The following is an 18,195-nucleotide window of genomic DNA, read 5'->3' on the forward strand; positions in this document are numbered from 1 at the left end:
AATCCAAGGCGAGTTGTGTACTAAAGAGCGTTTTATGTGATCAGGCAAATCAATTGGAGAATGAACATTTAGGCAAAATGACTTCAATGAATTAATAAATTACTACGCATGTGGTTTGCATGCACTGAATAGCTGCAGTCTACTACTAGTATTAAAACACCACTGAAACACGGGGATAGCTGAATTAGAAGTGAACAGGCCCAAAGGCAATTTGTCTGGACCGGAGTCAGTTTCCCTCTTTTTATTTGTCGTTCGTTAAGCCTGAAAAAAGAATAAGACTAGTATGGAAAGACAGTGAGGCAACGTGGACAGTTCCCACATTTTTTTTAAAATTTCACGTCATGACGGAGAATATGAACAACAATACCTTCAGTCTTCAGAGAACAAAAACATTACCCTCCTAACTCTAAGGAGTCAAAATGGTGTTGAATCATAAAGTGCAACTTTAAGTTACAAGAGATTGAAACAAACAGTATAATAACTTTTTACTCACAGGAGTCTATAATGAAGCTATTTCTTTGGACTAACAAGTTACTGTTTTTAATCACGCAAATTTCTTTTGCATCAGTATGTGTCATCATGAACTTTATTGACCTAAGTTTAAACAGATCTGGCAAGAGCTATTACTAATTAATAAATGTGTGCAACATTTCTCTAAGGCATTAATGTCTACTTTTGTGCTAGTGTGAGTTGGACACTTTCAGGGGTTTTTAATTGTGCCTTCACGGGAATTTCACGGGCCATTAGAACTGTCATCACCCATGAAATACATGCTAGGCTGTAACTGCCTTTTCAGGGGTCATGAAATGTATCGGTCTAAAATATATGAGAGTTTCATGACCCATGAAAACCAATTATATTCACGGCTTTGTAAACTTTTCATGGTTCATGACTGGTAAAGAATTTCATGGAAATTTCATGACTTAATTTAGCGCCATGAAATCCTAAATTGCTGTTTTCAAGGCCATGAAAAAGTGTTCATGGGTTTTTCAACACATTTTCATGGGATTTTCATGAAAAAGAGATTCGTAGTGCAAAGTATTCCAAATGAAAAAAAAAAAAAAAAAAATCCAAAACTCAGTTCCCATTCTGCCACTTCATGGCCCTCTTATCAAAAATCAGTCATACTTTCTATACGGCCTGATCAACCAGACGCTCCCACCAAATTAATTTCTTTTGTATATGTGTATATTTATACAACGTGTTGGCGTGTTCATTAAGGTCTCCCGTGAAGCAAACTCTGAAAATTGAGGCAGTTTGAGTTCATCTAATAGCAAGCTTACGTATTTAGATCTTCCAATTAATTGATTTATTTATTGATTTAATTTCGAAAATGATTTTATAACATAGCGCGCGTGCTTGCCCTATATAAGTCCTATTGAGCCGCTATGAACAAAATCTTAATTTACGCACGCCCGTGCGTAAATAAGACGAGGTAAGCATTTTGTTTTACCTGGCTGCAGAGTTGTCGTCTTTAAAGCTGTAGTGCAGTTTTCCTTCTCTTTAAAATATGGAAGAAACCAGCGAAAAACTGCCCAATTTTTCTATCGGCATTGACCTTTTAGGTCCTGATCCAACAAGCAGCAAAAATAGAGCCGAATTTAAAAAAAAACTCGCATGTTGCGCGTTTCGCAAATTTGTCGGAAGATCAGCTGCATCAAATTTTGGCCGAAAGACATTCACTGGGAAGAGAACAGACACCAACTGGTCATCAACAACATTAAGAGGTTAAATTTCCGTTTTTATTGTTCTTTTTAAATCTGTTATGCACTTTTGTTATCTCCGGACAATCCGACTGAAGCAGGAAGATTTCTCTCGCAATAACAACACAAATTACACAAGAAGACATAAATTTATTACTCACAAAAACAACTGCTGCCAGGTCTTCTGAAGAAGCCGTAATGACCAGCCAATGTTTGTAAATGAATATGAGTTTAAAGAAGGATGACAGTCGTCTTCGCTAAAAACATGTTTTCTGGATTTCGCCAAGCAAAACGTAAACATCTTTTCAGCAAATGCAGACCATACCGGCTCCACGACTTCTTACGACCATGTTAGTATTTTAACTTTAGGTGAACTTTAAGACTCTTTTACCTTTGTTTCTGCTTAGTTTCCATTGATCGTTAACGAATAAAGAAGCAAATTTTCTTTCTCAGTTTTACAGAAAAGGTACAGAAAGAATATTTTCATTCAAACTAGATGATTGTGGTGTGTTCGTAATCAGCCAATAGAAGCGTTTGTTATTGTGTAGCGCGTTACGAGAGTTTTGTAGTTAATCAAAAAGCAAGCATTTTTGTCAGCTATGTTATAAAAGAATTTTTTCATGCTTTTAGCTGTGCGTATATCGAGTTATGGATGCACTTGGGAAGTTTTGAGAGCACTCAAGAAGCTAGAGTTGCACTCGGCTATCGCCTCGTGCAACTCTTACGCATCTTTCGTGCTCTCCAAACTTCCCGCGTGCATCCATAACTCGATATACGCACGCTAAGCATGAACAAATTCTTAATTTTTCTCTTATTTATTTGCCATTCAAGAGAGAAAGCGCGAGGAGTTATTACTGCAGACAGTACAAGAAAAAAGGTATCACAAAGTCCATGGAAGAGTTACAGCAAAGGCTCTGATGGATTACGGTGACAATCCTTTGCTACTGGCAATAAAGGTAAGGAAAGATTACCATTGCTTGCCTGAACCGTGAAGCTCACCAGTAATCCCACTCCAGCCGAAGGTTTTTGACTGGATATTCAGGGCTTTCCCAGCAGCAAAGATCTAGTTCCAAACATAACCCAAACCGTATATTTTTTCCGACGCAACGTTCAATTGAACATCAGCAAGCCAGTTTCAAAAGGTGGTGCAAATATGGGCTGTTTTCTTAAGAACAGTTTGTCAAATTGTACTACCAAGATCGTCATGATTTGAGAGCTTCCCTAAACTTTTAACCTTTGATATGAAGTTTAAGATGTACGGGGAAAACAATTAGCCTGAGAAAACAGCCGACATCTGGCGACGCTACCACTGGTTTCCCCGCCAAAAGACGTCTGAGAAACGAGCACAGAAATTCCATATTGATGACGGGGAAACCAGTGGTCGCGTCGCCAAATGTCGGCTGTTTTCTTAGGCTTGGAAAAAATTCGCTAACACTTCAGTCTAGAGTCAAAGGACGCGACATGCGTCGGCATCCTTTGTGAGCGCGCAAATAGTCATGAAAACCACGATTTTACGGGTGCCATTTTGATGATATTAAATGTGCGCAAAAAGTTCCATGATTCCTGGTTTTTCGAAATTCCATTGTTTTGATGAGGACTGGCATGGGCCTATTTGTAAATTGAAATGTGTATGTTTTAAAGGCATGTTTGGGCTTTATAGTAGGTCATCTCTTGTATGAGGTCTTCTTTACTCTCACTTTCTACGAGTTTACAATTAAAGACCAAGAAATTGTTAGACGCTGTAACCTCGAACCTTCTCACTTATTAGGCTAGGAACTTGTAATAATTATTCTTTGTCATTATGTTTGTCATCAGGTCGCTGAAGAGCTCCATAGTCGGGCAGACAAGAACAAACTAGATAAAGACGACTTCATAAAACTGGCCAGTCGCGTGGAAGAATTTACTCTGCGCTTCCTGGATCCTTTGAAATACGAAGAAAAAGAGCGCCAAGATTTCTTTAGCAATCCTGAAACGGATTTTATCGTTGGAACAGCATTACGACTTAAACAGAAAAAGGTAATAGTTAAGAGGCTATCATCAAGTAAGCCACATATCACAGCTTTGTTACTGTAAGTTAATTCCTTGAAAACTAACTAGCAAAAATATTAATACTAATGCATCATTATTTATTTATTCATTCATTATTTATTAGAATTGGAGTGAACTCCAGTCTTGCCTGGGAAACTGATTCCACTGGAAATAGCGTTTTTAAATGTTCTATTTGTTTACTATTTTCAGGCCTCCCTAGGTAGCTCGCACCTTCCGCGCCCGTAACGCGCCTTGCAGCTCAAAAAAAAAAAATTCCTATCCGGCGCCTTCAGATATATGTCCGCTACTTTAAAAACTCCCGAAAAACACTGCAATAGTCTAGTTCCTGCTCTTGTGTTATTTATTTTGTTAAAACTTTTGCAATACTGTTACTACATAATTATAGTCATGCAAATAAAGCTTATGTTGTTGTTGTTATTGTTGTTGTTATTAATCATAAACGCATTAAGACGGAAGACCATACATTAAGACTATATATTTTGTAACTTTAGCTTGTTTTTCTGTAATTCTTATTTATCCACGTAGTTTATTTAGTCACTTTACAATATCATCTGTTTTGACTGCTGTAACCTTTCCTCTCCGCCCGCCTGGTCTAGCTTTTGCTATTTGCGGGTGGAGATGGCAAACGGATGTGCCTGAAAATAAAGTATAGTGTGTGTAAGGAATACATTAGGAAATTGAGTAATTTTAATTTTCAGTGGACAAAAAGCTTGTACCAGGATATTCAAGCCATACGTTTCTGTTTTTACACTTTTCGAGACCTATAGATGTAATTAGTTATCTTTGGTGTTATTATAATAACACCATCAAAGACAATTTCTTATGGGAGCCCCTGAGAAAATACATTTCAAATTACACACAGGTAAAATTGCCATGCATAAGATTTCATTTTGTGAAGTTTGTTTTCTCAGGCTCTAAAAAGAACCTTTTCTTCGCAGTTATTCCTTACAACTTATTGCATTATTTTATAGCCCTTGAAAACTGTGAAAAAGAATGCAATATGCTTGAAATTATTCTGGTACAAGGTTTTTGTCCAGTTTTCCTAATGGATTTCATGTTAATTATTTGTTTTCCTGTTGCTTGGTGATGATTCCTTTCCTGGTTAAGACCTACGGTATGTTTCCTATGCTGGACAACACACCAGTTACATTTACAAGTTCATATAAGTGTCTGGGAAGGAAAATAAAAATCCAAATTCCATCAAGTGTAGTAAAATAAATTAGGCAGAGTGAATCCCTACCGAAATTATGGGGACTTGAAAATGCCTATTAACGGTAAATATTGTTCCAGATTCGTCTGAAACCTCTCTATGTTATACAAAAAGATCATCCAAGGTATGGTGGACATGTAGCAATATGAACACAAATGATGAAACAGAGGATTCACTACGACGTAAATAGTATAGCGATTTCCTTTGAAATCCTACTGAACATGAGAAAGACAGGACCCTTTATTAGCACTAAGGTTATTATACAACAACTGCAGTTAGAGTTAAGTCTTTGATCCACTGCCTCAAATGAAAATATCGTGACATATAGCCATACTTCATAGAAAACAAGGCTACTTCGTTAAATCTTGATCTCTGACTGTATGATGAGTGCTTTCCTGTCTTGTCTTTGATGTTGATTGGTGAGGGGCATGGGAATAGTCTGAAGCTGATCATTACATTGGAGAATAGTATGGTTCCTGGGGAAGTTCAAAAAACGTCTGCTGCATGGTTAAGCGGTGATATTATGGAACAACAATAACACATTAAATTCAAAACTAAGCCACAACCTGTTACAAAAAAAGGGTACTCCAAGACATTACATATGATCAATGACAAATTCAAATTTCGCGGCAAGCGTGGAAAATTCGGTTTCTTTCATATTTGAATGTTAGATAGGATAGGGTGTAACTAAAATCACTGTATAGTTCTTTCCGTGAAATATCCTTTTATTTCAGAGATAAATGCAAATAACCAAAATCCGTTAAAATCGTCATTTGAGGCGCTCAATTACTACATGGGCTTGAAAGGCTCGCGTGCAAAAACCGATGACTCTACCGTCTTTAAAACACCACAGCCTTCTTTTACAACTTCTAAATATCTGTTAAAATGATACGAGGAGATAGTGCTCTGTTCTTCGTATACAAAATAATTTAATTTCGAAGGCACACAATTTACTTCAGTAAATATAATGGGTGGAAAAACATACATTTTACCTTCAAATCGATCGAGCTGCTGGTGGTTGAATGTTAGAAGGATGGTCTACAGATTACTAAAAAAATTTCTTTGGGCAAATGTCTTCTAGCAACTCGAGAGCTTTACAAAACTTGTTAAAAATGAAGATATTTGCATGTGTATTCATTGACTTCCCGCTGTCAACTTTGAAGTTGCGAGTCGGACAAAATTTAGTCCCTTTGCTTGTGTAAACCCACAGTAGATTAAAATAAGGAGATGGAAAACCTTTTTGAATTGTTCTTGCCGTAAAATCTGCTGCAAAAGACAAGTCCAACAAGGCCATTTTAGCCCGATTATCGAGTCGTTTGACCTTTGCCTTGCAACGTGTATTACCACGCAAACTGTCAACGTTTTCACTAGACGAATACAATTCTTTGATCAACTTTCGGGGCTTTTCATTAAGACTGCATCTTTTTCGACGGCTCAGTCATTTGATAAAGATTGCTTAGAATGTAGTATCTGAAAATGTTACCAGATATTACATCTCATTGCTACAACAGAATGACACAAAAATGTCGGTGCTCACTCAGGGGGGGGGGGGGGGGTACTCCCTTATAAGGGCTTAATGGGGACGTGCGGCCAGCCAGGGTATGTTTTTCAGGATTTTTGTCTTAAACAGGGTATCGATTTTATCAATTTTTGTCTTAAACAGGGTATCTTTTCTTAGACAGGAGCCCATAACCCTGTTCTTAGACGATAAACAGACTGCGCTTATGTTCTACGAATGTCTTAAACTGGGTATCAAAAATCGGAATTCTGTCTTAAACAGGGTAGGAAAATCAGCGATTTTTGTCTCAAACAGGGTCAGGGTATGAGGGGCCCAGCCGCACCTCCCCACCCAAGGATATATCGAGTACCCCGCCCCCCCCGGGGTGCTCACACGATGTTGAATTGCAGGCAGCCGTTTGTAAGTCACGTAATCCAATATAGAGGGGTGGAGAAGGGTGAAGTAGCAAACGGCCACAACGAGACCAGCAATAATTAAGGCTAAGTTCACACTACATTGGATAGCTTTTCGTGAAGACACAAAAAGCTATCCGGTAAAGTATGAACACCTATCTGGTATGTCACTTTCCTGTTTAGAGATCGGCGCGTCGCAGCTTTTCTTTTTCGGGCAGAAATCAATCTTCTTTGCGTAAACAGAAGCCCTACCCGGTATGCTTTCTTTTTGTGTCTGCACAAAAGCTCTCCGGTAAAGAAGGAATGAAGACAATCTATATCTTAAGATAGTGATACCCTTAGACACGGTCTTTCCCTTTTAAAATCCAAATACTGGTCATTTTGTTTATTCACAACTTTGGTTGTCAGCTCCCGGACTGGGTGTTGATTTTATTAAACGGTACTAGGACCGTTATCAGTGCCATAATCTGTTGAAAGAAGCCGTACTTGGAGTTGGTGAAGAATTTAGTACAAGGCTGCAGCTGCAATTCTGTAGAACAAACTCTAATGTAAGCATGCAATCACATGCCTAGGCATTAAGGTCATTTCCCAACCCTTCACTAAGAATAATATTAGTGGTGGTGTTACCAGGCAGCTTGTTGAAACTTCGTTACATTTTGCAAGTTATATAAATACCGTATTTCCTCGAACAAGCACCCCAGCGCTTATTTAAAATTTCGGCTAAAAGGAGAGGTGCTTATAGCAAGGAGGACGCTTAATAAGGGAGACGCTTATTAACTTTTTATTTCAACAAACGGTATTTTTATTTTGGCTAAATGCATCTTAACGCGTTTGCTGGTCTGTCCTGTAAGTTCATTTTTAACTTTTTTTTAATTTAACCTGTTACATTATCTGTGTACCGTATTTCCTCGATAAGGGCCTACGCTCCTACAGGCGCCCGTCCCCGAATAAGCGCTCACTCCGTAATGATACCAAACAAGCGCCCCTATCGAATAAGCGCCCTCTGTCCTCCTGATAACTTTCTTAAATAGTAGGGATGCAAGAGGAATGGGACGATCTTCTTATTAAATGACGAGAATAATTTTGAAGATAAAGAGCGAAGTGGTTGCGCGTAAATGTAACGCGCGCACCGCGAAAGATCGTGACGTCATTACTACAAACCCTCTTGCAAACACAACTCTTGGTTAAATTAGAGCACGCGTATTATCTGAGTAAATTAGGCTGATTTAACAACAAAACGGGAACGTCAGAGTTGAGGAGAGCGAGGGCAAATCAAACAACTGGCTTGAGTAATAGCAGAGCGGCAAATCGGCAACGAAGGTCGTATTTTATATTAGTCCTTTCCGCGCGCTATCCCGTCGTCAACTGACGTTCCTGTGCTGTTGCTAAATCAGCCCATGCAAAGGTCGGGTTTGCATGACCTTTTGCAGTGCGCGCACTATTCACGCAATCACTATACAATTGTGTAAAGTGTATAATGGGACTACGGTACTCTTGATTATAACAACCGCTGTTTTAATGAATAAAAAGCACATGTCTCGACGCTTCTGTACAGAAAACTATGATAACCTCTTTATACAAACAAGAACTAATTACGCTCACAAAAATTCGTGTACAACAGTTCGCAACTAGTAGCATATCCCTTTTGATTGGCGCCTGCATCAATGTTTCTTGCTTTTTTTCATTTTTGAAACCGTGTTCGGAAATGAGACAGAGCGAAATTGTTCATGTAACCAATTACTATAACGTTAATTGGTAACGTTCGTGAAATAAGATGACACTAGAAATGATAGCTGTCGAAATAAGGGAACATGGGATATTGTCCCCTGACAAACAGCTGCAGGCATCTTTAAAGTGTTAGTAATTACAAAATTTTCCAATTTTTTGCAAAGGCCAAACTCTATTTCTTGTCGCAGTGCCATCAGGTTCAGTTTTTTTTCGATGAGGAACCAGAGTGGTTAAAGTAAAAACTAGAGTTTAGCAAAGATGAAGCAAGCAAGAAAGAAGAAAAAGGCCAGTTGGCTAAAATTGGACTGAACTATAAAATGTCGGAATTTTGTCGAAATCATCTTATAAATATAGCTTTTATTTACTGACGAAACATCGATTTGCCAAGTATAAAATATAATATTTTTATATATAATATATTAAAATATATTTGATTATTTGTTTATTTTTTTGGCAGTTTTTCGATCATCCTGTGATTATAGACTTTTTGACTGAACATTGGTATGGTGGTTGTGAAAACAGGAAACTATCAAGACTGTGGTGGCTCTTACTCACCCTTTGGTGCCTTTTCGACATCGTCCTTTTTCCATTAATATTTCTTCTTACACGTGTGATCGGTAAAGTACTTTATTTACATGAATTTGATGACATCTCTTTAAATGTGGACAGTCAAATATTTGACATATATGACTGTGGACCTTGGATTTATAAAGCCTTTTTAGTAGATGTACTTGTCCTTGTGAATAGTTGTCTTGTTTTGTTTTCATTTCATTCTTGTTTGGTTTTTGTCTTTGTTTACAGTTTCCGTAACCTCTCGAGGCAACTGAACGCGTAATATTTAGCTTTCCTGTTTTGAACTTCAGTTCTCATTAATACCTTTAGTTTTTGTTTGAACTCCGAGATCATCTGTGTTTTTTATATTTTGGTTGGTTCTTTTAATGACGAAAACTTCCGAAAGACTGAGTTGTTTCAACTCCAGTACGAATTCTAATTTCACCAGTTTTACTTCACAATTTTTCCTGTTCAAAAATTTTAAACAATTACATTTGTATTATGACGTAACAAAAAGCACACCAAAGCGAGGCTTAGTATGTTCAAATTTTTACGCGAAAAAAACCGAGATTTGTAAACAATGGCTTCAGATCAATTCTTAAAATATCCCTTGGAGGGCGTGATTCTATGAGTAGTATGTGCATTATACTGTACTTTGTCGCTCTTAGAAATTCTGGACCTGTGCTTTAACTTAAAGACGGTGTTTTTGCTGTTTTAAAGATGATAAATTCCATGACTATAAAACTGGAAGTATTCAGTTAAGGGCGTGACGTCCTATCCAGATTTACTCAGGGTATTGACCTCTATACCTCTGCCAAAATTTTGTGCTTTAATTTTAACACTAATTCGAACAATCCCGCATGTTATCTGCACCATTTTCCTGTATTATTATGGCAAATGTGAAAATGGATGATACAGTTCTTTTTAAGTTCTCTTGGCGTCCCCAGAAAGTGGAAACAATGCTCATGCATTTATTATTATTATCAATTTTTTTTTTTTTTTTGGGGGGGGGGTTGATAAAAACAAGGTGTATTATGGGCAATATATGGGCAGTATGAAAGTGGTGATTGTAACCTTGTAATCACACAGAAAATCTTAATGTTGGTGTAGGAAGTTTGTTGTTGTTGTTGTTGTTGTTGTTTTGTTCTCATTGATCGTCGTCTCTCTAAATACAGCCCACACAGGGATACACGAGAAATACAGGACATATTTCAAGATTCCTTATTTCATCTTCGTGCGTGATACCATCAGCTACTTGGCCCTTCTGGCTCTGCATTTGGCAATATGTTTAGAACCTTCACAACTGTCTTTCAGCGGCCTAGAGTGGACCATTTTGTGCTTTATCGTCGGTCGTTTACTTAATGAAATCAGGCAAATCAAGGATATTTTGAAGCAAAAGAGAGACCTTGCAGAAAAGCAGAGGGAAAATACTCGATTTCTTTTCAAAGCAGCAGGCATTGGGGTTATAAAAAAATATATCAGGTGTAGTGTATATTACCCGGTTAACTCAGGGTGTAAGGATCGAACATATGGTTATGAACTAAGTTACTTAGTAGACATTATTTGTAAATTGAAGATTGTTTTTGTATAGTGCAAGTTCTCCAAGCCTGAATTACGTAATTGTTGTTCAATTATTCATGTATTTTTATCCGCTGCCAAATTATTTATGGCAGCGAATGGAGCGTCCGTGTATTTTCCACTGAATAATATTGATATCGTCCACATATCGTCAGCTGTAATATTTGCCTTCTTCGTTGTATTGTAGGTTTTTTTTCTTCATCTTAACCCTCGGACGTACAAGCAATTTCATACCCCCACCGTAGCACAAAGTTACAAAGGTAGATGGAACCCCTCCCCGGAGTTTTCGATATGTTGCAGTATTTTGAAACGATTTTACCTTCAGTGGAAATTCTTTGATCTTCTTAACAAGATGAGGTCTATTTTATGGGTGGTGGCGCTGCAAGAGGCCTGTGTCGTCATCAACGATGGTTGCCATCTTGGCCGCCATCTTGGATTTTACCAAGAATTGGAAATCAGGTTGAAAACCGCCAGAAATTGTAATTTTTTTGTGCTTTACATGAAAAATAACACATAAATAAACACTTTGCACGATTTTAGCCACAAGATTTACTTTTATTGCTGAAAACAATTGAAAAAACATGTAATTTCACCCAAACTTGGCTTGACCACCTGCTTCTTATGCCGTCATATCTCGTAAACATAGCAACTGACCATCACTAAACTTGTCTCAAAATCTGCGGGAGGGATGAACGAACAGCTACTGAAAACGTCAGGTGATGATGTTTCATCCTCAAGGAAAAACTCAGAAAAACCTTATGGGGGGGCGCATCCCCCCCCCCCCCCTGTACGTCCGAATATTAATTTGAAGAAAAACACATCATTTTTGTTCCTCTCTTTACATCTCTTTCTGTTTATGTCGTTTTCTCTAGCTTCGTGTTAAATGGCGTTGGCCCTTTAAAATAATCAAATAAACATATATATTTGGACAGAGACTGTTAAAATCATGCAATCATGACACCTTTTTGTCTTTGATAGGGACCGATGGAACATATTCGACCTCTTCATCATTATTGTATTTATGTGTGCGATATTGCCGTTGAGAATTCTCACCTGGGTGGAATCAGATTCGATAACCAACAATAGGGCTTTGGTGATGGCTGGTTATCTATACGGCTTCAATACAATGCTGCTTACTTTCAGAGCTTTTGGATCAGTTTTAGAGACGTATCAAGGTGTTGGAACAATTCAGATTGCCTTGACTTACATTGTTAGGGACGGAGTTGTAGTTGTGTTACATGTTCTGCTGATAACGGTGGCCTTTGCGAGTACCATTACTAAGGTGTTTGTGGCCGAAAAATCAATGGTCAAGCAAGGCAGCATCGGAACGCAGCCGTAAGTGGAGAATGTTTTATTTTGTTTTTACTTCTTTTTCTATCTATTCATTTATCGATTTTTATTGATTGATTGGTTGTTTGGTTTACCAATTCAGTTGTCTGGGGTACGTATTTGGCAGTCAAACTTGTTAATTGATGATTATCTAGCCTAAATTTCATCCGATTACTTCGAGTCGTTATTACTCCCTCAGTAACGTCTGAATCGACCGGCCGCTAATGCCGTCCAGTGACGTCACTACTCCTTTGCTTTAATTCAGGCAGAAAGTTAAACACGATTTTCAAGTGGAAAACCAAGAAATATCGTTTGGAAATGTCTGCATCAAGCATGATACAGAATTGCTTTACTTTTTTCGATCGTGATTCATGTTTCACGTCCAAACTATCAACTGCATGCAGTACTCTGAACCGTTTGTTATTCAATAATCAAACTCGGTCGCAATCACGCAATGACATATATAACACACGGAACACTTGGTTGAGAATACAACGATTTGCTTTAATTGAAAAGAAGCTATTTGGTCCTTAACGAAGAAAATAAAAACAAGGAAACAACCAAAAAAAGCTAACAGAATCATTACACTTGACAGTGAAAATAACTAGAGGGTCGAATTACAACATTGGTCTCAGAAACTTCGCAGAAAAAAAATCACTACCGAAACCACAAAGCGGCTCTAATTGAAAAACCTACTGACTCTCCGCAATGATTCTTCATTCGCAGTTCTATTAAGCATTTCGGTTTCGAAAACGATCGAGGGCAATTTTGCTGTTTACGATAAAGATTATCGAAATGTTTCAACTCCACGCAAGCATGCCAGGGATATGATCCGATAAATTTCAAGCAACAATCCCGTTAAAATTTCTGTTAATTATGCATAATTATGCAAATGTTTCGACTATCAACCAATTAAAATCACTTCCCGGAATTCGGGTAGTGACGTCACTGGACAGCATTAACGGCAGGTCGATTCAGACGTTGCTGAGAGGAGAAAACGTATCGAAGCAATCAGTTGACATTTAGGCTAATGATTATCATGTTAGAAACCGCCTTGGAAAAAAAGGAAATAAAGCATTCCGCTTACGAGTACAAGGAATTGAATTTTATCAGAAACTCATAAGGGGTTGAAACGTGTAGCTCGCGTTCAATGCTCGTGAATATTCTCTTTTACCATATTTGGAAACCTTAGTGACAGATATCCATTTTCAACAAACTGGCTGCCGCGCGATTACCATGCAGGTGTTTTAAGACAAGAGTTCTGCATTTCAGGGTTAAAATTACACCGTTAAAAGACAAAAAACGGAAAGAGAAAGTTCAAAAGAATGCTCAGCTTTCTTTTTGTGGACGAAGGGAAGCTTTTCATCAAGAAATCGTCGGTTGAGGAATTCAACCTTGTTTTCTTCACGAAATGCAACCAAGGCAGTGTAGTTTTTGCTGAATTTTCAGGTACATTTTGCACTCTATGGCCAAGACAATTACGTTTTTGAAAGGGAATTACGTTTTATAAATTTTTCTCTTCGGCGCTAGAGAAAAATTACAAAATGTGCCCCGATTTGAGATGGATTTTTTGTTGAATTTTGCCGTGTGCTCAGCCGATTTCACTTGCGAGAACGGGTCTACGATCCAGATAGTGTTTTCCAAATTGCTTTAAAGGATTAACTTTTTGGATTTTGAATAAAAATGTTCAAGAAACGGCTTCTCTTTCTATTGTTGTGAGTTTGTTCATTCATAAAATTAGCTCAAAACACGATCGTGACTACAACATCCAAGCTGAATTTAAGCGTTTAATGCTTCTCACATTCATTACACGCATCACTTTGTCTTTTTGCGAAGATGTCAGGTTCAGGTTTTGGACACTTTTCGATACGCAGCTAATGAATTTTATTGGAAAATATTTTTCACTGTTTATTCTAGACTTTTAATATAAGAATTTTAAAAGCCTATTTGCAGTATAAGTTTACTGTGCAGAGGGTCATGATCAACGAGGCATCGTTCTTTGAAGTGACAACTTCGTGAAGTTGCGAGGACGTCAATGTGTTTCATAATGTTATGTTTGGCCCGGGTGGTAAGGCAATAATATCCTGCTCAGTGTTTTGTTAGTAAGATTCCTGGTTTCAACCTTTGATAGCTTTCTCGGCTTTCGGGAGTTTTTCCCCCCGGTTGTCGGGCATTTTTTTTAAGCGGGCGCGGGAACGTGAAGAAAAATTACGTAACGTTGTTTACGACTTTTGATTGGTCAGTTATTTCTTCTTCTCGTTCCAAATATGGTACTTTGAAATTGAATAATCACGAGCATCGGACAAAGCAAACATATGGGAGTTACACGTTTCAACCCCTTATGAGTTTCTGATTTTATATCATATAATAATAATTTATATATTACCACTCCTGACTATATTCCGGTAACTAAAAATTTAGGTTGGTCGTAAGCTTCCATCATCTAAAACTTTCTTTTACGTTTCAGTGCTTGCAACGAAACTGGAATACAATGGTGAGTAAAATATTAATATAAACATTTAGCCAAGGCCAAATCTGAGCCTGGATCGCTTGAATACCATAACTGGTCAACAGAGAACTTAAAAAAAAAACACGTCACCTTAATAAGTTCTACATCTGAGCCAGCGAAACAGTCATGTGACACTGGTCCGTGGATACCCATAACACGCATGTCAATTGATCATAACATGGATGTCCAGTATCAAGTTGACACAATTTGTCTATGCTTTGAAGTTTTAACCCACGGACGTACAAGGGGGGGGGGGGGGAGGGGGTGGATGCCATCTCCACATGGTTTTTCTGATTTTTTTTTCCTACAGAATAAAACATCAGTACCTGACGTTTTCAGTAGCTGTTCATTTATCCCTCGCGCACATTTTGAGATAAGTTTAGTGATGGTCAGTTGCTATGATTACGAGATATGACATCATAAACATCAGGTGGTTAAACTAATTTTGGGTGAAAATACATGTTTTTTCAACTTCTTTCAACAATAAAAGTAAAACTTGTGGCTAAATCATGCAGAGTGCTTATTTTTGTGTTATTTTTTATGTAAAGCACAAAAAAATTACCCTTTCTTGAGGTTTTAACCTGATTTCTAATTCTTGGAAAAATCCAAGATGGCGACCATTGTTGGTGACATCACAGGCCTCCAGCAGCGCCACCACCCCTAAAATATACTTCCTCTTGTTAAGAAGATCAAAGACTTTCCACTAAAGGTGATATGTTTCAAAATACTGCAACATATCAAAAACTCCGTGGAGGGGTCCCATCCACCCCCGCCTCCCTTGTACCACGGTGGGGGTATGAATTTGCGTGTACGTCCGAGGGTTAAACTAGTAAAACATTCACATCCGCCAACATGAAGAGGCGGATGTTGACGGACAATTCTGTCCGAACCAAAATTTCTTGGATGCGTAGATAACCAAATTTTCTTACCCATGGCGCTCCGCTATCAAAGCCAATCAAAGCCAATCAAAATGCTCCATCAGACTGGAGTCAACATTGTAAATTAGCTTATAGTTTTTACTGATCCCTGCAAATTTAGGTAAAACATTTTTATGAACGTCTCCTGTTTCTCCTTGGCGAGATTGTTTGCGTATCAAAAAACTTCTCTTCATCCCTATGTTATTGAATGGTTTTGATCTAGTTGTCTCTTGTTGATGACGTGACAATAAAAACGGGCAATAGATGGCTTTCACAGTGATGTCATCAAATTGTAAAGTCAAAATAGCGAGATTTTACGAATTCTTATTTACACCAGGTTAAAGGTAAACAAAAAGTAAATCTTTGTACGAGATTTCATTCCCGTAGCATGTTTCAGTTCGGAAATACAGCTATTTGAACTTCCGAGTTTTCACAGTGCGTGACACCAAAATAGGAATGCTGTCTCCTTGAAAAAAGTATCTCCTCTTGATTTTCAGCAGTATAACCATTCCAAGTATTAGAAGGTATTTTTATGCGCACGTATGCTAGTTCTCGAGTGAAAAGAAAGAGCTTTTATAGAGAAAGTGTACTCCAGATGTTTTTGTTGATTTTCGGCGGCCAAATTGGTGCACCAAAACTGTGCACCAATATGGCGTCTCCATACAAAGCTCTACAAAGGTGCGTGAAACGTTTCGGCAAATAACTCAGGAACTGTGGGCCACAAAGACCTAAGACTTGGAAAAATTGTTTAAGAATGAGTCTTTTATAACATTTCATTTTCTTGGCTTTTCCCGCGTAACAGTTAAAATGATCTATAGTTCATATAAAACAAAATTTCTTGCCTTCGTGTACTTTCCGGTTATAATAATCCTGGTCATAATTAACTGGCACCGTTTATATTGTGTAGTTCCAGAAAACATCCATTTGAGTTGTCTTCTTGCTGTTTTTGTCATGCATTTAGCTAATATTTCGCCTAGTTCTTACACTTGAAACGAGTGAAATGTCCGCCAATTTTCTTTTCAGAACCAAAACAACTCAACCTCGTCCCCAGGTCCTCTCGGTGAACGGTGCATTAACCTGCAAGAAGGCTGCACTTTTGACGTCATCGGTTCATAAACGCAAAATTCTTCCAAATTTTAATTTGGCCATCAGTAGCTGGTTATGGTGAATTATGCGTGTGCTTTTAGCCAATCAGAATCGAGGAAATATTTTGAATGAATAATAATACTTGTTTTGAAACACAGGTAACATTAAATAACTGATAGCTTGCTCAACAGAAAAGCTGTTATCTAAAATCTCCTCTCCCCTAGCACCTTAGGAAGGCATGATACTCAGGCTAAGCTTTTATCTATTAATAACTCATGTGCCAATCTTACTCAGACCACCTCGGAAAAAAAAATTTGAAAAAAACCTTTAAGCAACCCCCCACCTTCTCGGAAATTGCCTCCTTTTGAACCCCCCTCACCTCGGAATTTCCGTTACCCTCCGTGTCGGGGGGGAGAGGAAATTTTCTGGAGCTACACGTTATGAGAAAAGGACGAAATATATTGCTTCATTAATTTGTTCTGTAATTTTAAATATTTATTTTCACAATTTGTTTTCCTCTAGCTGGTGGAAGATGGCTACACATCTTACCTGGTCTTTGCTTGATTTATCAGAAGAACTGACTCCCCTTAAATCAGCTGATTATTTGTCAGAAACACTTGCTCATCTTTTATACGCTGGTTATCTTGTTTTGGCCCTAATCTTGCTGATTAACATGCTTATCGCGTTGCTCTCCAACACTTACCAGCGGGTGCAGGTACGTATACAGCTTTTGAAGGGATATTTTCCCGCTTAATCAATCTAATTATTCTCGTCTCCTAGAGATCCCAGAGAGTCCTCCCAATTGGATTGTCTATTTTACGTAGTTGTTGTTTTTGGTTAATTGTTACTTTGACGTTTGTCCGGCTAGCGGTTAATTTCCTTTCTGGTTAACAATGTTTTTGTTTTCTCTCTTTCACTGTTTCAAGAATTTAAATACTTAGAGAATCTTAAGGAAAATGAAAACATTTTTTTATTCTTTTTAAGAATAAAATTTACTCAAGATTGTATTTATCTCTCAATCTAGACAGTCTCCGATGTCGTGTCAGGGTTCATTTTGCAAATTTTCTCTCAGAGACACACAAGTTGTAGTAAAGGCTTGGATAATAGCAACCTTCCCCTGAGATCTGTATCGTTTCAAGGCATTATAAAAGGGTCAAATCTTTAGTAGATAGTCTTTCTAATACTCGTACATACGAGGCAAAAATGACAACGCCTTGAAGATCGGGTAAGCGAAAAAGACAAGAGGTTACGGTTGTTTGTGGTCGCACAGGACTGCACCTAACTAGACGATCATGTCCTACTTACATGTAGTGCGAATGACTCCTGGGTTCAAACTATTCACGCACTCAAGATAATGTCACGCTTTTTTTAATTTTTGGCTACTATTCTAGCTTAAACATTTTATGCTCATTTTGCTCCGTAGGATAACTCACGAAACGAGTGGGTGTTTCAAAAAGCAATTACCGTTCAAACGTATCGCAACTATTGCCCCATTCCTGTTCCACTGAATATCGTGCCTGCTCTTGGCGAGTGGATATACGGCCATTGTGAAAGGAAAGCGGGGGAGGGAGCTCAGTCGTTCAAACGTCGAAAACCTCAAGTAAGTCGGTAGTTATTATAAAA

General features: G+C 38.0%; 1 protein-coding gene across 1 annotated transcript in view; it reads left to right on the top strand.

The window, feature by feature from the left end:
- The window catches only part of LOC140926766 (short transient receptor potential channel 4-like), a 39,666-nt gene that overhangs the window by 7,984 nt on the left and 13,487 nt on the right, over window positions 1–18,195 (top strand). The window contains exons 2-9 of the mRNA XM_073376465.1: window positions 2,535–2,659; window positions 3,519–3,719; window positions 9,059–9,218; window positions 10,329–10,635; window positions 11,710–12,066; window positions 14,528–14,554; window positions 17,095–17,287; window positions 17,996–18,172. Of these exons, the coding sequence (XP_073232566.1) occupies window positions 2,621–2,659; window positions 3,519–3,719; window positions 9,059–9,218; window positions 10,329–10,635; window positions 11,710–12,066; window positions 14,528–14,554; window positions 17,095–17,287; window positions 17,996–18,172 (1,461 nt within the window). The 5' untranslated portion in view covers window positions 2,535–2,620. The remainder of the gene's footprint in view (window positions 1–2,534; window positions 2,660–3,518; window positions 3,720–9,058; window positions 9,219–10,328; window positions 10,636–11,709; window positions 12,067–14,527; window positions 14,555–17,094; window positions 17,288–17,995; window positions 18,173–18,195) is intronic.

Source organism: Porites lutea, chromosome 2 (assembly GCF_958299795.1).
Source record: "Porites lutea chromosome 2, jaPorLute2.1, whole genome shotgun sequence".
Lineage (NCBI taxonomy): Eukaryota > Metazoa > Cnidaria > Anthozoa > Scleractinia > Poritidae > Porites > Porites lutea.